This window comes from Wolffia australiana, chromosome 14 (genome assembly GCF_029677425.1).
Source record: "Wolffia australiana isolate 7733 chromosome 14, ASM2967742v1".
Taxonomy (NCBI): Eukaryota; Viridiplantae; Streptophyta; class Magnoliopsida; order Alismatales; family Araceae; genus Wolffia; species Wolffia australiana.
The window spans coordinates 11,225,428-11,248,105 of record NC_135848.1 but is presented as its reverse complement, the minus strand read 5'-3'; the positions used below and the strand labels follow the sequence as shown (position 1 = coordinate 11,248,105).

At 38.9% G+C, this 22,678-nt stretch overlaps 1 protein-coding gene across 1 annotated transcript; it reads left to right on the top strand.

Moving 5' to 3' along the window:
- Positions 1-7,386: 7,386 nt before the first annotated feature.
- Positions 7,387-10,312, top strand: LOC144711883 (uncharacterized). The gene is made up of 4 exons (XM_078586011.1): positions 7,387-8,134; positions 8,206-8,466; positions 8,534-9,316; positions 9,764-10,312. Exons 1-4 carry the CDS (start codon positions 7,696-7,698, stop codon positions 10,228-10,230), a joined length of 1,950 nt encoding a protein of 649 aa, XP_078442137.1. The 5' UTR covers positions 7,387-7,695; the 3' UTR covers positions 10,231-10,312.
- The last annotated feature ends 12,366 nt before the right edge of the window (positions 10,313-22,678 follow it).

Below are 22,678 nucleotides of genomic sequence, written 5' to 3'. Positions count from 1 at the left end.
GGTTATGAACCATTTACTATGCATTTGACTCACATGAAAAATCCACAAAATTTTCACATGTATGGCCTTTCATGTTTGTTCATTTCCAAGATGAATTCAAAATTAATTGGCATGATCTGTACCATGAAAAGTAAATTTCAAACTTGACATACGGACTGGCTATTTTTTTTGATGGCCTGTCATCTTACAGAATCAAAATTTCAAAACTATCAACTTTATTGCATCTGATGGTTATGCAATCAAACAATTGGTTTAACAAGCTATCGATCTGGTGCTGACAAGACAACAGAAAGACAGCATGAAAGGCCTCTCTGACTATACTTTTATCTCAGTATTCTTCCCATATGTTACTAATGAATAAAGGAAGTAACTATATCATTTTTTAAATGTTTATTTAGATACGATAATGTCCATTTTTATGGATATTGGTAAAATTAGAATGATGACATTCATAATTTTTTATTGACTTAATTATTTCAGAACTACTGATATTTACATTGTTGAACATTATATATTTATTCCAAATATCAAGGATTGAAGGGCCTTGAAGTGTCTAAGACTCTCTAGTTGGTCAACTCATTGTTGAAACAATCAATTCATGATTGAATGAATATAAATAATAAACTAGTGTCACACTCTAGTTTGTCGTAGATTTAAAAAAATGAAAAAATTGTATGAAATATTACTCAAGTATACTGATGTAAAATTTTATATAGTATCTAAATGATGCGTAATATTATGCCTATCAATCCAGAATTTAACCAAATTATCTATAGTAAATTGCCTAAAATTGGAATTCTAACATTATATGTACACATTAGGATAACTTAATGAATAAAAAAACATACTGTAGTAAAGAAAATCTCCAAATTTTATTTAATATCAATATATCAATATATCAATGTTTTAATAACCTATTAATAATGTTTACCATTTGATTTCATGTTTGTTACCCAATTGAAAATTTTCCAACAGTTATTTGTAAAAGAATCAATTTTTATACGTGAAACTAGAGTGTCAATATTACGAATAGTAATAATATGTTTATTCATCAGTCCATCCCATTTAAGGGCTCACGATCGGCGATGACACCTATGACTCACTTAGACAACCACAGTTTAGCCTTATGGAATTAATAAGTTAGAGAGAACAAACGATTTATATGTGGTGTTTTTTTAATAAAAAATATTACTTATGATGGCGACGATGTCAGCGCATCGACACCGGACGCATCACCACCGTCATCAGAAGTCAACGCGACCATCGAAGACATGCCACCGTCGTCACCGTATCAAGTCAACGAGCCAGCATCACGCACGTCTCCACGCACCCACGCCCCTTCACGTGTCTTGACACGTCGCCAACGGCAGATCCACAACTGCCCCTTGACGTGACACAAGTCACATCTCTCGTCTTTAATTTCTCATTGTTAAGTTGTATTTTCTCTTTCCTCCAAGGCCTATATGTATAGGCCATTGTTTCAAGAAACAGTTAGGCAGTCATTATTCAAGAATTGAGTTTATTGTTAACTCTTCTTGGAGGACTGCCCAGTCTCCCTATCCCTCCTTCAAACCTACCACCGCCGCCTTCGCCGCCGCCGCCACCACGGCCTCGCGTCACCGGTCGCCATCTTCCCCTTCCTCTCCATCTCTCTTCTCTCTTCTCTCTTCTCTCTTCCCCTTCTCTTCCCCTTGCTCAGGAGTGCCAAGGCTGCCCTTTCTTGGTCGCCCAGGGCTGCCACCCTGGTTCGCCCTAGGCTGTCGCCCAAGGCAGCCAAAGGCCACTGCCCACGGTCGCCCCAGGATGCCGCCCAAGGAAACCCAAGGCCGCCGCCCCAGGCCACCCCAGGCTGCCGCCCAAGGCAGCCCAAGGCCGCCGCCCCAGGCCGCCTCAGGCTGCCGCCCTAGGCCGCCCCCTAGGCCGCCCCAGGCTGCCGCCCAATTCAGCCCTAGGCCGCCCCCCAGGCCACCCCAGGCTGCCACCCAAGGCATCCCAAGCCCGTCGCCCAGGCCGCCCCAGGCTGCCGCCCAAGGCAGCCCAAGGCTGCCGCCTCCAGGCCATCCTAGGCTGGCAAGGCTGCCCGCCCAAGGCAGTCCCAGACCGCACCTAGGTCGCCCTTCTAGGGTCGTCCCAAGGCACGCCGTCCATCCCAGCGCCTGCACTCGCCCGCCCGGTCCGCGTCTACACTCGTCCGTCACGCTATCTACAGGGCCGTACAACGCCCGGACGCCCAGACTCTATCATCTAGTGGGCCATTCAATGCCCGGATTTGCCCACTCTCGTCACGATCAGAATTTCCCGCAGCCTCTTCACGCACTACGGTGCCGAGGTACGCCTGAACTCTTTGGTGTCGACCTGTTCTTCGTCCAGTATTCCGCGAGACTTCTCCACCGCGAACAGATTTGATTTGATTTGGAATTCTCAAAATTTCTCTCTTTCGTGAGTTTCCATTGTGACGTGAATTTGAGTATTGAATTTGGTGCTTCGGCATCGTCGCGGTGGTTGAAGACAGTACTCCCGCCCTCGACGAGGAACGGGGCTGCACCACCAGTATTTCATCAGTTTTAAGCTCCGAATTCGATCGTGTGGATTTCTATGATCTTTTTTATCCATCCCTCCGAGCCTGTCTAGTCCCTCCATCCGTCATTGTCCTATTCACCCCACAGTCGTCCTTTTCCCTAGTTGTCCTGCATCAACTTATATGCATCATTAATTTATGAAGGAATTAAGCAATGAGAAGGGATAGAGGATTTATATGTGGTGAAGTTTGTTTACGGATACATGTTACCGAGAAACTAGATGTGTTTTGACTATGACCTACGAGTTCCTCATCATGGAAATCCAAACTTTATGATATGAATTGCCATGAGAAGTTCAAGAAGAAAATTAACTCATCAATATATGGTCTTCTAACATCAATATAGGAGGATATAACTCAAAGAATATGATGCAAATAATAAATCCATATGTATGTATAATTTTTTTTGGTTGGATAGTAAAGGTTATTGGAGCAACAAGGTTATTAACGAGAATGATACATGGGCCTAGAGTGTCACAACATATGGCCTCTTGGACATTAGAAGATATACTTAAAATGAATGTTTTATACAAAATCTATTTAAGTATAAACAACAAAAATTCCTAAACAATAATTACCCATGCCATAATTCCTCGAGTGCTTGTCTTTCTTATCCATTCTCTCCTCGGCTCCCTCCCTTCCTGATGTGTTCAGAATGACAAAACTACGATGATCGATCAATCTCAAAGCTCAGTGAGGTGAAGTATATTCAGTTTGTTGGGGATCACACTGATATATCCAGCCTCTACACATTTGAGCCGATCAACGTGTATCACTTGAAGAACTAAGAAATCACATATTCAATCCCCATCAAGGTCTTCAACGATTCCGTTTCTAATTTTGAGGTGAGTAATTGCCATAGAACCAAAAAAGAGTTTGATATCGTGATTTAAATTCCATATTTGTATATTACATGATGTTGATAAAGAATCTACCAAAAAGTTGAAGTGAGTTTTATGGCACACCATAATACTCTTATGCATCTTACCCATATCAATGCCATTTGCATAGAAAACACTCAACGGCCATAAACGATCAGTCTCATTTAGTTAAATGGCAACAAAGAGAAAATATACATCTGATTTTGATCGATTCTAGGTTTTTAGAGATTTGATAAATGACATATGAGGCTAATCAACATGGTGGACTAACCATTGTGGGATCCAAACTTAAATTTATAAACTATAAATGGCATGCTAAACCATTTTTAATATGGTTAAAATTCATTGAAAAAATTATAAAGTTTATAATTTCCTATGTACGTAGTGAACTTGAGTTATAAGAGTAAAGTTGACCTTGAATTTGATTTTGATAAACTAAAATTCAACATATTCCCTATATATGAGGTTAGCCTTTAACCATAGAGTTGTTGATTTAGAATAAAAATGGACTCAAATTTTAGGTGACAATGAGAGATTGATATCCTTTACCAGTTATTTTATTTTACTTCAAAGAAATACAATATTTTATTGATTTTAAAAGGCTAGATGACTATATCTATTTTTTTGGTGAAATAAATTTGGATTTATTTTCTGATCTCAATGTGCTGACATACATTTTTTAAGGGATAATGTGTTTTCAATCAGATATGCATTCAATACATCAATGTATCAGTTATTTTAAAATGAAAGGGTAAAAATGTCCTTTTTTGCATTTAATGTTTAAAGTAAGAGAGATGTCTAATGACATTTTAACCTTTGACATATGAAAACATGACGAGGGAAATGAAACACCTGAATTATATTATCTCTTCATGTTTATGTGTGTTTATTCTGTTGTTGTCAGTTTTCGAGTCTAATCAATAAATTTATTAAAACCTTTACTCAATGGAAGTATCAATAGTTACAGATGCGCAAGGACTATGTCCAGAAGTAACCATGATTAGGAATTTCATGTTACTTTACATAAAAGAATTCAATTCAAGGATTCTAATCTCATGAATTTAAATGTCAGAATTTTGTTGATTTATGATATTTATATTGAATTTATAAATAAAGATATATATTATTGTGACTTTTAAATGTGTTAAATGCATTTAAAATACATTTTTCCACATCAAATAACTTTACATTGTGGCAGAATAAAGTAAGACAATCCCTTGTTATGTTTATGAGTAGAGTTTTATTAAAATAGTGTTGTCATTATTAAAGTTGTAACTAATTATCTTTATCCGTGTGACAGGTTCATGCCATGATGAGAAAAACTACAGTCTTAAATAGAAGCTTTATCACATATTATGTGAGTTCTCTCTTTGACATTCATTATTGATTGAGAAGGGTCATATGAAAAAGGAGAAAAACCTGAACACGAAATATTACTTATTTTAAAGCTATTAAATTACCCTTTATGCCTTTTAATGTTTTTTGTATCACTAAAATAATGATTTATATGGCAGGAAATTAAGAGTTGGAAGACTAGTCATTCAAACCCAATTAGCTCCAACGTTTCACCAACTCATTCTCAATCTCTTATTATTTGCCAACTGCATTTTCTTCTATTCATAAAAATCTAATCGTCTGAATAGAACTTATATCGAGGCTCACGAGTTATCACATATATAATTATTGAAATAATAGTTCCAGTCATTTACAAATGATTCCGTTGTTATTCCAGCCATATGCATGATGTTTATCACACTTGGATCTTTGATTTGGTAATTATGACTAATGCAAAAACTATGATACATGGAGTGATGGAGCACGAAGTGAATGGTTCTTGGCAAAATCTTCAGTATAGCCTACCTTATCATCATCCGCAATAAAAAATAAACAAGTGAACTCCAGCTGGGAGCTAAAAGGTAACAAAGTATTGGGCACTAGATGAATGAACTAAAGAACAATCGGTAAAATTTCGATGGACAGAAATGACAGTAAAGTTGTTCAATTCCTACACTAAACTTAAATAAAACATATTCCTACTTATGGTCTGGAGATAGGGTTTGGAGTGGAATCTCTCTCTCGCTCTCTCTGTCTCTCTCTTCAGGATTGATGTCACCAAATAAGAACAGACTGATGGGCTAGGAAATCGCGCATATGCCGGGACCCTGTTAGCTGTGACCATCCTGCTCGTTGGGACGCGTGACGCATGGCCTCGGGGGGCGGCGCCGCCGGCCTGTCAACGACGGTCCCTTGGTCACGTCCGCTACCTGGCTTCCAGGCATGCTGCAGGTACACAACCTAGTCCCGTCACAGAGAGAGAGAGAGAGAGAGAGAGAGAGAGAGAGAGAGAGAGAGAGAGAGAGAGAGAGAGAGAGAGAGAGAGAGAGAGAGAGAGAGAGAGAGAAGGGTGAAGAGGGAGAAAGACAGTGTATAAACAGAGAGAGAGAATGAGCGTGAAGAGGGAGAAAGACAGTGCATATTGCATAAGCAGAAAGAGGGAGAGTGAGCGTGAAGAGGGAGAAAGAAAGTGTATATTGTATGAAGTATGAACAGAGAGAGAGAGAGAGAGAGGAGGGTGAAGAGGGAGAAAGACAGTGTATAAACAGAGAGAGAGAATGAGCGTGAAGAGGGAGAAAGACAGTGCATATTGCATAAGCAGAGAGAGGGAGAGTGAGCGTGAAGAGGGAGAAAGACAGTGCATATTGCATAAGCAGAGAGAGGGAGAGTGAGCGTGAAGAGGGAGAAAGAAAGTGTATATTGTATGAACAGAGAGAGAGAAAGAGAGAGAGAAAGAGAGAGAGAGTAACTGAGTATGAAGAGGATGAAAGACAGTGTATAAACAGAGAGCGAGAGATAGAGAGAGGGTTAGTGTGTGCGAAGAGGGCGAAAGACAGCGTATAAACAGAGCGCGAGAGAGAGAGAGAGAGAGTGAGTGTGAAGAGGGAGAAAGTGTATTAACGGAGAGCGCGAGAGAGAGAGGGTTAGTGAGTGCGAAGAGGGAGAAATACAGTGAATAAACAGAGGGTGAGAGAGAGAGTAAAGAGGGAGAAAGAGTGTATGAACACAGAGGGAGGTGTGAAGAGCGAGAAAGATAGTGTATTGACAGAGGGAGAGAGAGAGTGTGTGAAGAGAGAAAATAGTGTATAAACCCATAGAGAGAGATAGGTGTGAAGAGCGAGACAGATAGTTTATAAATAGAGGGAGAGAGAAGAGTGTATAAACAGAGAGAGATAGAGGTGTGAAGTCAGAGAAAGTGCATAAACAGAGACAGAGATTGAAGAGCGAGAAAGTGTATAAACTGAGAGAGTGATTAAAGAGCGAGAAAGTGTATAAACCGAGAGAGTGATTAAAGAGTGAGAAAGTGTATAAACTGAGAGAGAGAGTAAGAGAGAGAGAAGGGTAAGAGAGAGAGGGGGCGAGAGAGAGAGAAGGTTCCCACAAAGTTGGATATTTAATAAAAATATTGGTGCTGCACCCGAGTTACGGGGTCCACAAACGTTTGACCACTCAAAGCTCGATCTATTACCCCGGGCAGCGCAGAGGGCAGTCAGACAGGCGAATTTACTTTCATTCATTTACTTTCTTCCTTGAATGTTCCCCCTGCTGTACAAATTTAGCAACATCTAACCAATGTTCTTTCCAGATGCAAAAGCTTAAACCAAAGTTTACTAAACTGAAAACCATGTAATCTGTCGACAATATTACATCTTTCAGCACCTAACCCATCTCCACCGTCCATCAGACGAGGCCCCAGTCGGCCGCCCAGATCGGTCGCAACGGTTCTGCCATCCCTGTCCAATCTTCCATCTTTCGGACCCTTGTTCTTTAATCTAATACTGCAGCGCTCTCTCCCCCGCTTCTTCCTTTCGTCTCTTTCTCTCTGTTGCTCTGTCGTCCTCTCTACTTATCTCTCTCTACCAGTCTACTCACTCTCTCTTTTCTGCAGCGATCTACCCGATTTTACCCTATCTCTCTCTACGTTCCCTCACGGGTAATTTTTCGTTTACTCGTGACCAGGGGTATTCCTCTGCTCCCGCTTCCCAAAGGTAGACCCTCATGGCAGGGCCGCGGAGATGGAGAGCGCTGCTTCCCACAACCCTCCGTAGAAGCGGCCAAAAGCCAGCAGTAGAGAAATCAGCAGGAACAGCGTTAAAGAGACAGAGATAGAGAGATTGAGCTCGAAACCCATGTAGAGAGAGAGAAAGAGAGAGAATAGAGAGAGGAGTTGCGCTGAGGCTCATGGGTAGAGTCACGGAGCTGGTAGTGCTTCTCTTGTTGTCCTTCTTCTTCTTCTTCGCCGCCGCGGGCGGCGGCGATAATGGCGGCGAGGTGGCGGCGTTAATGGAGGTTAAGTACGCGCTGGATCCGGAAGGACGAGTTCTGTCTTCATGGACGGCGTGGGGGAACCCCTGCGGAGGCGGATTTCTCGGCGTGGGCTGCGACGCCGCCGGGAAAGTATCGAACATCTCTTTGCAAGGGAAAGGCCTCTCCGGCGTTCTATCGCCGGCGCTGGCGGAGCTCCGCTCTCTCTCCGGCCTCTTCCTCCACTACAACTCCCTCACCGGCGACATCCCTTCGGAAATCTCCAAGCTTTCCTCCCTCTCCGACCTCTACATCAACGTTAACAACTTCTCCGGCGCTATCCCGCCGGAGTTCGGCGACATGGCCTCCCTCCAAGGTATTCCCTACCCTTCACCCAAGCTCTCGCCTTTCGGATCTGGGCTTTAATGGGTTCCTTCTATCTTGAAGTTCTGCAACTGGGTTACAACCAGCTTTCGGGGAGTCTGCCGAACCAGCTCGGAGCGGCGAAGGGGCTCGCCGTGCTGGCTGCTCAGTCGAACCGCCTCACCGGCGCCATTCCGGCGAGCCTGGGCGACCTCCCCCGGCTCTCGCGGCTCGACCTGAGCTTCAACCAGCTCTTCGGCTCCATCCCCGGTAAGCTCGCTCAAGTGTCCGGCCTCTCCGTTCTCGACGTCCGCGGCAACGCTCTCTCCGGAAACGTCCCCGCCGGTGAGAAAGCCTTCGCCTTTCTTCCTTTCTTACTCCTCCCAGTTCTCTAAAATCAATTCTTCCTCAGGATTGAAGCGGCTCGGCGACGGGTTCCAGTACGGGAACAATTCAGGCCTCTGCGGGGCGGGTTTCGGGACTCTTCAAGCGTGCAGCAGTTCCTCAGGCGGCGCCCTGCCGGAGCCTTCCCAGAGAGGAATTCCGCAGTCGGCGAACATCAAGCCCAGATGCGCCGGCGAGAGCTGCCCGGCGCCGGCCAGGCCGCCGGCAATTGTGGCAATTGTCGCCGCCGTCGTCGCCGCCGCCGTTGCCTCCCTCGCCGCCGCGCTCGCCCTCGCCGGGCATTGCCGGCGGAAGCAGAATCAGAGGCAGAAGCCGGCCGTGGCGGTGCCGCCACGCCCGACGAGCCCTGCCTACGGCGGCTGGGACCCCCTCGCCGACGGCCGCAGCGGCGGCGGGTTCTCCGAAGAGGTCTCCCAGAGCTTACGGTTCAACCTGGAGGCAGTGGAGTCTGCCACTCAGTACTTCTCCGACGTCAACCTCCTTGGCAAGAGCGGCTTCGCCGCCACCTTCAAAGGCTTGCTACGCGACGGCGCCGTGGTGGCGGTGAAGCGGATCAACAAGAGCAGCTGCCGCTCCGACGAGGGCGAATTCCTTGCCGGGCTCAAGCTCCTCTCCTCGCTCCGCCACGACAACCTTGTCCCTCTCCGTGGCTTCTGCTGCTCCAGAGCTCGCGGCGAGTGCTTCCTCGTCTACGACTTCATCCCCAATGGCAGCCTCGCGCAGTACTTGGATGGCCCGACAACGCTCGACTGGCCTAGCCGCGTTGGTATCATCAAGGGAGTCGCCAGAGGTAATAATTGTGGACAACATCCTGCTTAAAGATGAAAAGTAGCACCCGCGGTAACAGCTATAGCTTCTAGCACAGTTGGTAAGTGCTTGAATCAATTAGATTGGGCCATTAACAGCTATAGCTTCAATCTAACAGATTGGGCCATTATAGCTATAGCTTCTAGCACAGTTGGTAAGCCCTTGAATCAATTAGATTGGGTCACTAACAGCTATTGCTTCAATCTAACAGATTGGGCCATTATGGCTATAGCTTCTAGCACAGTTGGTAAGCGCCTGAATCTAACATAATCTATCAAATCTCAGTGGCAGGTGTTGTGGGGGGAGTGTTAATTTATTACATCCTGCTTAAAAATGAAAACTAGTGCTCTTAACTAATAGCTATAGCTTTTAGCACGGTTGGTAAGCGCTTGAATCTAACGGATGAAGACTCATTCATTTTGTTTTGAAGGAATTGAGTTTCTGCATGGGAGCAAGGGGATGGTGCACCAGAGCTTGTCGGCGGGGAAGGTGCTGATAGACGAGCAATTCAGACCGCGGGTAGCAGGCGCGGGGGTGCAGCGGCTGCTGGCAGACGACATCGTCTTCTCCAGCCTGAAGGCCAGTGCTGCCATGGGCTACCTTGCGCCGGAGTACACCACGACGGGGCGGTTCACGGAGAAGGGCGATGTGTATGCATTTGGAGTGCTCATACTGCAGGTGCTTGCGGGGAGAAGGGAAGTGGAGCAGCTGCGGCTCGGCGGCGAGGCTTGTGGGCTGGAGGGGCTCATTGATAAGAGGCTGGAGGGGAATTACTCGAAGCACGACGCGGCGAAGCTCGCCGCAATGGCTGTTGTCTGCACCAGCGATGACCCGGAAAGGCGGCCGTGCATGGCGGATGTGCTGCTAGAGCTTGGCGGCGCCGTCGCCGGCGGCTGAGTTTTGGATCTCTTCTCTTGTGGTCTTTTCTAAGGGAGGGGAAATGGTCGGCAGATGCCAAATCAACTGCGCTTTTTTCTTCCATGCATGCTTTTATTTGTCTTCTGAGCGAGTGATGGCAGAGAGCATTGGATTCCCCTGTCTAGGATGCAGAGGGCGGTGGATAAGTTGATAGCCATAGTCCAATAGATAGAGTATGAAGAAAAAGAGAATATACTATATGGGTTTATTAGGCCAACTGGATACTGTAGGCCAAATCTATTGACTAGGCTGATCTGAGGTTTGATCGGCGTTCTAGGCTAGGTGAGCTATTTTAGATTTGATAATTTTGACATGACTAAGTCTGCAACCTCCCAGTCCAAATCCGATGCAACACTCAGGGTTTTCGATGCCATTAGCCCATCTAAGGTTTAATCACGTGGATGGGTTTTTTTGGGAGAAAAAAGTACACTTAATATTATATTCAAGTCTGAACTGTGGGATCAGAATGTACCATTAAAGGGTTCTGATATGATATCGGGGTTTATTGTTTCTGTTAAAAACAATTATTTGACTTGTTTTGCATCATTGTTTGCCCCAACTGTTGGAATTCATAAAGACATGAAAAATGAGCATAAATTTGATAATCATCAATAACGACATTTTGTAAATAAAACAACTCATATTTCGTGGAATTCATTACTGGGTATTATAAAAAAGTATTCAATTTTTAAGTAAAATAATAATAAAAAATTTAATGATTTGTTTATGTGATTTTTATGGCCTTAACAGATTTCTTCCATAAACAATGATCCATTGATTTCTATAACGTTCTAAAATCAATTAATTATTTAAATTCTTAATGTTTGAAATCATTTTTAGTAGATTTTCACTTTAGTATGGGATAATACCTACTTAATCTGAATATTCCGAAAGATATCTCTCTTAGATTAAAATGATGTTTGAACGTTGAATAAAATTAGGACATTTGACTTGAAAATTTTATCAGAAAGGATATTTTAAAAAATATTATTCCCGCAATTTATTATACAACATAGGCATGCCCCAAAATAAATGATGTCCTCATTTTTTAATTACGCAAAATCAATATAATTTAAAGATATAATAAAAGTATACTAGCTTTAGTATAACATTTAAAATTTTTGATCTCTTTTTAAACTTTTAACATGTTGATGGCTAGTTAATAAAAAATATAATCCGTCAAATGCTTCTGAGAGCATGCAAATTCATACTTTTAACAAGAGGAATATATAACACTGATAAGTGGTTTTACTCTTAATTTTTCGTACCAGATGGAATAAATTAGGAAAAAAGTAAATCTATTGCTCAATTTACCCTGCATATTATTGATATATCTATATTAAACCAGTCAAATCTAATGGAATCCTAATTGAGGTGAAAAACCATGAAGATTCCCCTTCAAATTGCGAGACAATCTATAATCTGATAATCTGATATCTTTTCCAAATTGTACTTCACATATCAAGTTTGAATATTCTGCAAAACATCAACTCTTTTGCTTCGAAGAAACATCAAATGTAGATAAAATTTGGATTTTGTTCTCAAAACAGCCTTGGAAATATAAGAAAATTCAATTGATAGTATATGGCATAGGATTTAACCAGGTATCATGTTCTCCAGATGTGGAGCTGATTAAAATTCAACTCAGTTATGGGAATACACTTTGATCATCCAATTTGATTTGATGAATATATTTTTAAATTTATTTCCTTAGTTGGAGAAACTAACTTTCTAATAAGGATTTATTGTTTTACAAGCATACGAACACATCAAAACATTTTAATACAACTAAATATTAAATTCTTAATCCTGATAGTTCAATTATGATCATGTATTCATTGGCATACATTTATCTTTAGATACATGCATCAAAGTGCTATTAATCCCATCATGCGTCATTTTATGCATTTTGTGTGTTTATTTTGGAAACTAACCCCATTTGACTTCTCTGAATTCAAATGATTTATTTTTCACATTATGGATAAGTATTTGGATGCAAGGGAATAAGAAAAAGATCGTGTCGTGGCTCAAAAAATAATGATGAGGGGGGTGGACACGCCATCTATTTTGGCGTAAAGCCAAATCAGGTTTGCAAGCATTTAAAGGATCATCAATCTCTTGTTCGGATAACCCATGCATCTTGGAAGTCAAACAGGTCAATTCCCTAGCGGTAGGGAATTGAGCCAAGATCCAAGTCTACTCCGTGCATAGATTGGGTTCAATCTGATTAAACCACTATTTTTCTTCATGATTTTAGATATTAGAGGGTTTGGGAATGTAGGAGATTTCATTCTTGATCTAATGGAGAAAATTGGGAGTAAAAGGGACTTGAAATGAGAGAAATATGACGATTTGAGTTCTCAGGGGTTTTTGTGTGATTTCCTATATGTTTTTTACCAAAACTTACATGAACCAATGGTACATCACATTATTCAATGGATAATAAAGTGCGCCACAAAGTATAGAAGGTAATAGAGTGCGTCACTATGTTTCTTTGCAAGGTATCAAAGGTACGCGTAATTATCCAATGGATAAAGATTACAATGCAAAGTATCAAAGGTACATGACATTATCCAATGAATAATACAGTGCTTCACAAAGTATCGAAGGTACATGACATTATTTTATGGATAATATAGTGCACCTCAAAATGTCCAAGGTACATGTCATTATCCAATTGATAATAGAGTGCGACCCCATAAATCAGAAAAGAAGACACTGTTGCAACCAGTTAGAGTGTGACATGTGTCACATCTTGTATCAAACAACCCAAAATGATCTGATTTGAAACATTAATAACAATTGACCCACAGCTCTGATTGGGCTATCTTTTTAGTGGCAGCTTCCCTATGATACTATATTTCATTTGATATTTTATGAACATGATTTTGAGCTTAATGTTTTACAATTTTTCATAATGACCAAAATGCCCTTTTAACCCTAAGTAACCTCTATAAGAACCTAAACTTTCTTTCTCCTTGAGCCTTTTTGCTCCCCTCTTAGCAGGAGGGTACCATAAGGAAAAAGGGAAGGTTCAAGGACCATTCCTACCATTTTTTGATGCTTGAGAATGTCATGGAAGGAAGATTCAAGCGAGGAACGCAGTCGTATCTAGTCTAGCAGCACACCGCCTAGGACGGGCATGGGACAATGGGGATTATGTAACGATTTAGACCCTTTTATGAGGTGCTATATTTTCCATTCTTACCATAGATGTTATTTTCTTATTATTTTAGTTTGATTTAATCATCTCATTACAACAACATCCAACGATAACTCTTATATATTTTCTCCCATTATTTCTCTTTAATTCCTCATTTCTATCACCAAACTCACTTAAAAAACTCTTAAAACACCACATCTTATACCAAAATATATAATATTTCTATCCCCTTATTCCCTGACTCCCTCTGATCTTTCCACAAGTTCCCATCTCTTACCTGAAATCACCCTCCTATAGTCATAAATATTTCACTCTCATCACTTGGAAATCACATGTCTCATTACAAAGGTTCCCAGAGGATCTACCCTTGCTTACACACTGTACTATGAGAGGATTATAAATATATTGCATGACACTCAAATCACAACAACGATATAATTAAAACACCAAAAAATCGAGTTCATCATGTATCAAGGTCTCTTCCCTTAACTTAAGAACGTTCTTCAGAAAAAAATTAGCTCAATAATATAGTCGAAGCATTTCAGAGCATAAAAGTCCTGTTCTATATTCAAAACTATGATTCTTGTTTATTTTAATCTTAATATATGTTAAAATTTTCTGGTAACAATCACGAAAAATCAGTTACAGTTCTAGGGGAAAAACTAATTTAATTTAATTTTTCATCTTTGTAAAATCATCTCAAAGCCATGGCATGACACAAATTTTGGTTTTTTCTGTGGTTATGCATGCTGGTGGGTGATTTTATACTTGTTTCTTACAATTCCCTCTTTTGAGAAATTTTGCCATTTTTTTCATATTATAATTACATAGACACACTTATATCTACCTCAAATTCTATAAATTAATCAATATTCATCCTTCCCACTATACATTAACATGGAACACTTATCTTGTGATAAATGCATCTACTTTGTTTTTTTTAATTTTTTCTATGCCTGGAAATAAACAAATAAAAAACTCAAAAAATATATTTTAGTTTTTTGAGAATTTATAGACCTTTTAGTTTAGCAGAAAGGTAAGAAAATGATTAAAAATATAGAAAATAAATTATCCTAAATTTCTTGATTATCGGAATGGACAAATATTTATATTTATGTTAATAAAAATTATAGAATTAAGTTCAATGAAAACTAGGAATGATAACAAATATTTTTTAGATATTTTCTAGGATTTAGTTGAGGACATTAAAAATAATAAAATTTATTTTTGATATAATTTTCCATTCATTTATATTTTTCAATTATTAAAATGCCTATATTATCTTTTTGGTAGTCGATGGTGGGGGTTGGTGGTGGATGCTGATTGGGGTGGACCTGCAGCATTTGTCTTTGGTTCAAAGGGATGACCTCCAGCAACCCAAACATAGAAAAAAAGCAGCAAAACGAGAATAATGGAGCCAGATTGGATGCCTAAAGGCTTTTGAACAGGATTTTGAAAAGATATGAAATGTTATGCACATTTGGAATGGTAAATGAACGAATTATTTATGAAATTTTAGATTTATATACTGGATATAATGTTTAATGTTTAGAAAGAGAAAGTTTTGGATTCTAGAGAAAACGTGGTAGAAAATGGATAGATAGAGAAAGAAAGCGATGTAAAGCAGAGTAAACGTAGGGAAAATAGATGGGGATGATGGTGAAATGTTATATTAAGATTCATGAACTATTGATGCTTATGTCTTGAGCCCGAACGCTCCTTCCTAAACTTGGATTCTTATGTTTCTCAAGGATCATACGTTTTTCTGTGAATTAAAAAGATGAGCAAATGATGAACATTTCAAAAAAATTACTTCACCCAAGTTTAATAATCAGGAGTCTAGAGCCTTTTCCTGCTTGCTAGCCACTTTTAGATCATGTTGAGATGAGGTGAATCGAGAGAGAGGGAGGAAGATAATATCTATACACTGGATATGATTTAAAATGCCCTAAATTCTTTCCCTATTTTCTTCTCTTGCCCTATTTTGTTATTTTCTCATTCATTGAATTTGTATTCCTGAAGATCCCTATTTTGAATATCTTTGCCCTCATTAGATCCTCGAAGTTCTTATCCCTTTGAAGACCAAACAGAAATTGTTCCAACTTTACCCAATAGCATAAGGAAAAAGATCTAGAAATCACATGGAATTCTTTGGGCCATCATTGTCATCAAACTTAATTCCATTAAATTTTTACATCCACGGAACTTGAAAATTTTCATTACTAAAAAAAATGGTCTTCATAAATTCAGCTGGGGTTACTTAACAACCCCCAAAATATGTTTACATAATGTGATGTTGAAATAAAAGTCAGAAATAATTTACTAACTTGATAAAATCAACATTTAGATGCTTAATTAATATAAATGCATTTAATTATTGGCAAATGTATTATGTTATGAAGAACATGTGAGAAAAAACATGCCAAATTTGATATGTCACTTGTAGAAGGGAATCAATCCACGTGATTTTTTCTAGATAGAAAAGTAAGGATATCTTCTCTAGGTGGGCTAAAGAACATGCGTTGGTGATGATATACAATTTCACACTGTTGAAAAATCTCGCAGTAACTTTAAATCAGTCTTTTGAATGCTCAGAGAGTTAAAAAATATGTGTAAACATGTGCATATATATGACTTAAAACTCAAAATTTGGGCTAAAAATTGTATACCATCATAGATATATATATGTTGGTTTCTAGGTTGTGATTTAGATGAAAATTAAATGATTTTCATCGTAGAAGACATAGAATGACATTGTAATGACACTTGAAAAAAATATCTAAATCATTCTTTCATGGATGAGATCTGATAATTGTTGATTCCTTAAGAGAGACATATTGAAATTGTGTTCAGCCTCTAGATGCCACCCTATCATCCTCAGAATTTTGAATCTCCTCCATCTTGATAATCCCCGTTCTCAATATACCACCATTGTTTCACCATTTAAATTGCTATGATAATGGAGGGAGCCAAGGAGGGAGGAGAAAAATTTTGGGTGAATTCTTTCAGGGTCTTCACCTATTTATACATTATGGGATCATAAAATAACTAAGCTTCAAATATATCTGACGACATCCCGAAGGCCAGTCCTTGTGACCCTCTACACCAGTATATGAGTCTATTTATCAAATCTGATTATACTTTAGTCTTAATTAATGATCTATAACACCATATAGATTAATTAGTCATAGATAGGATTAATCAATTGATAAGTTGAGTTTCCTGGCCATGGGGTGCCAAGTAACCCTTTATGCCTTCAAAGATACAAAGGTATACATTGGTGGTCTCATAGAACCTTACTTACATTGGCTAAAATGTATGTGTAGTTCCTCGTCTGCTTGAAGCTCATAGGATGACTTAAGGTATAAAGCCATTTTTCAAACCTTAATTGATCATCCAAGTTGGAAAGCATCTGAGAACACTTGAATGATATTCCACTGCCTTGGCCACAAAATTGATCATTTCTTCTTCCTTGAGCCTTCTTTTCTTATACTGAGGGCAGACTTGTGCCATTTTAAGCACTCAATCATCTTTACAAACTTCCTGCTGCACCTGAACTAAGATGGTTTGTAATTACAAGATATCTTTGCTGTGTCAGTTTTAGGGATCTATTATAAAATCACGATGTAATCAACCTGATTAAAAGTTTGGTATAATACCATTAAAAAATTTATCGGATCAATTCATTTAACTCTTTCCTCGAAAACCAAACATTACGTATTTGTGTCCCCACATTAATGGCTATGAGATCGACCATAATCATCTTATGATTGAGACTAGATAATGTTATTATATCTTGATATTTTAATGTCTTTCTTGATTATCCTATGAATATGAATATTTGGAATCCATAATTATGGACCAATGATCTCCATGTTATGATCTCATCATAATTGGTTTTGTCATATTACATATTCATGATGTTCATTATAAGCATAATACATGCGTTATAATGAACAGTTAATCAATGAATGTTGTACAAGATATGAAATATGTGATTGACTTAGTTTTCAAATATGGGTAGTTGGCAATTATTTCCATCATCTAAATCCACATTGTTGAAATGTGGGTAGTTAGAACTAAATTTCAATGTTTGGATACTTTAAATAAATTACACAGAGAGAGAGAGAGCAAGAGAGCATGAGAGAGAGAGGGAGAGATCCAGAGAGAGAGGGAGGGAGAGAGAGAGAGGGAGAGATCCAGAGAGAGAGAGGGAGAGAGAGAGAGAGGGAGGGAGAGAGAGGGATATATATATATATATATATATATAGAGAGAGAGAGAGAGAGAGAGAGAGAGAGAGAGAGAGAGAGAGAGAGAGAGAGAGAGAGAGAGAGAGAGAGAGAGAGAGAGAGGGAGAGAGAGAGAAAGAGAGAGAAAGAGAGAGAGAGAGAGAGAGAGAGAGAGAGAGAGAGAGAGAGAGAGAGAGAGAGAGAGAGAGAGAGAGAGAGAGAGAGAGAGAGAGAGAGAGAGAGAGAGAGAGAGAGAGAGAGAGAGAGAGAGCGAGAGAGAGAGAGAGAGAGAGAGAGAGAGAGAGAGAGAGAGAGAGAGAGAGAGAGAGAGAGAGAGAGAGAGAGAGAGAGAGAGAGAGAGAGAGAGAGAGAGAGAGAGAGAGAGAGAGAGAGAGAGAGAGAGAGAGAGAGAGAGAGAGAGAGAGAGAGAGATAGAGAGATAGAGAGAGAGAGAGAGAGAGAGAGAGAGAGAGAGAGAGAGAGAGAGAGAGAGAGAGAGAGAGAGAGAGAGAGAGAGAGAGAGAGAGAGAGAGAGAGAGAGAGAGAGAGAGAAACCTACAAAAGAGATTGACAACTCTTTTTAGAAAATAAAAATTTGTCTTCTTCCAAAGATCTCTAGATGCCAATTTGAATTCTAATTTTTCCTAATCAACATTTTTGCGCTTCTTCCAAAGATCCCACTTCTTAAAAAGCCATTTAAATTATACATTCAACTCTGTGAACAGCCCTAAAATACGTTTTTACTATAATCACTCAAAATGTATCATTACCTTTATACTTTTATCTTATATTAACCTGAAAAAAATTCTTTGAATTGTGCCTAAAAGTAACTTGATATGAGATTGATTGTACAGTGGAATACCTAATGAAAATATATACCTAAAAAATGAAAGCATTGATAATTGGAAACATCACCTTTGGAGAGATGAATACATGACTTCCTGTATCCTTGATAGAGCCTTATCAACCCATTCAAATGTCTGCCCTCTATGTATCTACACGATATTTAGAGCATTATATCTTCTCATCGTTTGTAAACTACACTACAAGATTTGATATTACAGAAGAAAATATTGGGAAGAGCAAGAGAGGAAATTACAGGGCATGAAGGACTAAATCACATGGGTATGGAAAAATAGATGTGCACCTTATATTGAAAATCCCAAGTAAAATTTCAATATAATTTTTTTTTAATAAAAGCCCTTCAATTTATGATAACATGATAAATGAACCTATATTTGTATACATTTTAGATGTTTTTAGTATTATTAATTTATAATTTCTCATGTTATTGTTTGAATTAACCAAATATTTATGCATTAGCTAATAATTCCAACTTTTGCACATTATGATTATTTTTCGCTAACTTCATTGACTTCTATGAAGTCAATCAGTTTTATTTCTGATGAGTATTTTATAGTTTCAAATGTGCAGAAATTTACAGGAATTGGAAGATATCATTATGAGAAAAATTGAAGGATTTTGGGAGCTTAGTGATTATCAAAATGGGCTGCAAATGATGAAATGAAATTGTGGGCTTTTAAAGGAGAGATCAGAAGGGCTTGGACCACGACCTGACCTACATGTTGGGCCAGAAAACACATTACAAAAGAAACAAACTGGAAATTACAAGGCAAAGCTCTCAACCCATGGAGAAAAAGAGGCAAAATGGCAAGAAAAGAGAATAGATAATGCCCAAAGGGGTATTTTAGTAATTCTCACAATGTATGAATAGACTTTTTCTCCCTCATTTTCCCTCATTCTGGACGTGCTCTAGCAAGTGGCTGGCCAGCAGGACAAGGCCTTTTTCAGAATCCAGGTTGTTCAACCTGCTTAATGTAAGTTTATTGAAGTTTTCTCTTAATCTCGTCTCTTGTTTGCATTGAAAAACGCCTGATCCTGGCAAAATATAAGGATCCATACTTGAGAGGAAGCATTGAGGGCTCAGTAAACTTGCATTGAGGCTTTAGGATCTTAGATTTCTACCTTCTCCATCATTTCCCATCCATTTACCCTTAAAATCCATCACTTTCTCACTCTAAACACTAATTTTCTCCACTTTCTCTCTCTAAAATAGGTTTTTTTTCTCACTAGACCTTCATACATATATCCATAGTTACTCCCCTAAAAATTTCATAAAAAATCTTCTTCATTTGCTCATCCAAATTCTATCTCAAACTCCTTCTACACTCTCTCTTAATTTTCTCTCTCTATCTCCTCATTTCGGCCCTTTCTCTCTCTATAATCTGTTATTTATCTCTCTAGACGTCCATCCATATCCACAGTTCATCACCACAAAAATTCAAAAAAAACCTCCTTCATCTACACCTTCAAATTCCCTCTCAAACTCTCTCTACACTATCTCTTCATTTTCTCTCTCTATCCTCTTATTTCGACCTTTTATCTCTCTAGAAACATTTGTCTCTCACTATAAAATTTCTCCCTTTATCTCTCTAGATCCTCCAGCATTCCCTACTTCGAATCCCAAAAAAATCGCATTGAAATATCATTTCTTATCTCTTCAAAACACTTATTTTGTCTTCTAGCCGCCATCATGCAGTGCCGTGCGGCATAGACCGCCCTCTGCCCGCCGGTCTGCGCGCAGCCAGCGCACAAGACCGCAGGGCACAGGGCTGTCCTGTGCAGGACTTAGCCAAATTCGGCTAAGTCCTGGCCATTGGGTTAAACCCACTAAGGTTTAAGCCCAATTTGGCTAAGTCTTGACTTAGCCAAATTGGGCTAACCTTAGTGGGCTGACCCACTAAGGAGGCCAGCCCTCTACGGGCCAATCCAGGCCCGCCGACCCATTCCGCCGCCGCCGCCGCTCCGCCGCCGCCGCTCCACCGCCGCTCCGCCGCCGCTCCACCGCCGCTCCGCCGCCGCTCCGCCGAAGTAGGTAAATTTCATATTTTCTCATATTTAAAATTAATTAAAAAATCAAAAAAAATTCTGAAAAAATCGATAAAATTATTTTCTGCATTCAAAAATCAGAAAAAATTGGGAAAAAATCTAGAAAATTAATATAAGCTATTTAAAGTCATTTTAACACCTAAAACATTTCAAAAAAAATCTCTATTTCTCGTTTTTAATGCTTATAGTTGTGTTTTTGTATGTGAATTAATTCCAGAAAATTCTAACAATATTTATTTCTGATTAATTTGCTAAGAGAAAATAGAAAAATTAGTTTAGAAATTTTATTTTGTGTTTCTCCTTGTACTTTGGCTTAATTCAAAGCATATGGAATTCTGAAAACTACCAACAAATCTAGAAACATCTCAAAAAAAAATAGTATTCTTCATGTTTAAAATCATTTTATTCATCCTAAGCTTGAGAAAGAATTCTGAAATTAAATTTCTGCCTCTCCGTGGATTGACCCCTTACTTGCCCTATATTAATTATAGAGTATTTAAGTGGAAAATTTTCATAAATATTGTTGGTTAAGTCTGAATCAAAACAACGACATAAAACCCCTTAAATTTGGACTTATCAACTTATATCTATCAACATTCAAAGACCGCTGAGTTTGGTCCTTTAGGCCCATGAATGTGCCTATTCACCAACCTTATTAAATAATTAACTAATTATTATATCAACATTCAAATTAATTAACTAATGATTTAGTTAACCTGATCGATAGGCTGAGTTGCTGGTTCATGTGGTGCCAAGCTACTATTTTGGCTCTAAAAGATACGAATGGGGGTTCCAAATGTCTCACTCAATTGTTACTATCATTGGTTCTTCTGAATATATAATCCCTCATCCGGATGTGACTCCCAAATAACTTGGGGTATGGTTCATTATCGAATCCTAACACATTATTTTAGTTAGTGGAGAAGACATTCTCTAATATTTCCACTACCGAGGCCAATGAATAAATGTATCTTCTTAGTTTGAGTGAATATCCTTTTACATTTAGGGAAGACCATCTCATCTTGATGACCCATTAACTTTTGTGGATTTATTATTATATTCAAGCTAATAATAATACATAGGAGAGGCCCGTAGGTCGTTGTCAAAATACCATTGTCCATATACAAACGGGTTCATATGGATCAACTTACATAACTGTGAAATGAATAAACCTTATAGGTGTTAGGTATAATAACATTCAGGGATTCATATGGATAATTCAGTGAATTCTTTCTCCAAAGACCACCTACTATCTGTCCTTCATGTCTCCACACTAATGGCTATGGGATCAATCATACCCTTCATACAAGTCAGACTAGAATTTTTGTTCTGGTCACAATATTTAGATTTTTTTCTTGAGTATCCTTTGAATAATAATATTTAGAGCACATCTTAAATGACCAGTGATAACTATATTACGATCTCATTAAAATTCAGTTGCTCATTTATTCACAAGTCATATCATTTCATTCATTTCATGTATAAGCATTACATGTAGATTTCCATGATATTATATCGATGATTATTGAACGACATTTAGAATGTACGGTTGAATTTTCGGCCACATCTATTTCCAAAAATCTCCCACTTGGAAAAAATTTCTTAGCTCTGAAAGAAAAAATCTGTTACTTTCTAGTTAGGCTCAAAATATGTTGAGTTAGAGGATTTAGCTATGAGTATGTAATCTGCCGATCAATGGTTTCATTATACCATTTCCTATCTAATCAAGTAGAGTAACTCATAAATTTCTTTAAGAGATATTGACCCTTTTATCTGTCCAATATCAACATTGTTGTCACAAAAAAATGATATAAGTTGGCTATCATCAAAGAAAAATCGGTGACCATGAAAAAACCTTCTCATTAGCTTTTACAATAAACTCAATTAGAATACTTCTCATCATTGCAGCGCACCTTTATTATGGAATCTAGGAAATAAATGTCAATAATAATTTTATCTCTATATTCCTTGAGAATGATGGTGTATATAATACAATATAAAGGTTATTCATCCAAGCTGTGGAAGCTGGGAGGGTCCAATTATCGTCCGAAGCAAGATTCCCTAAGTTGAAATGATATTTTTTACTGTGTGATTAAATCTCAAAGATACATTGACCATGACGAT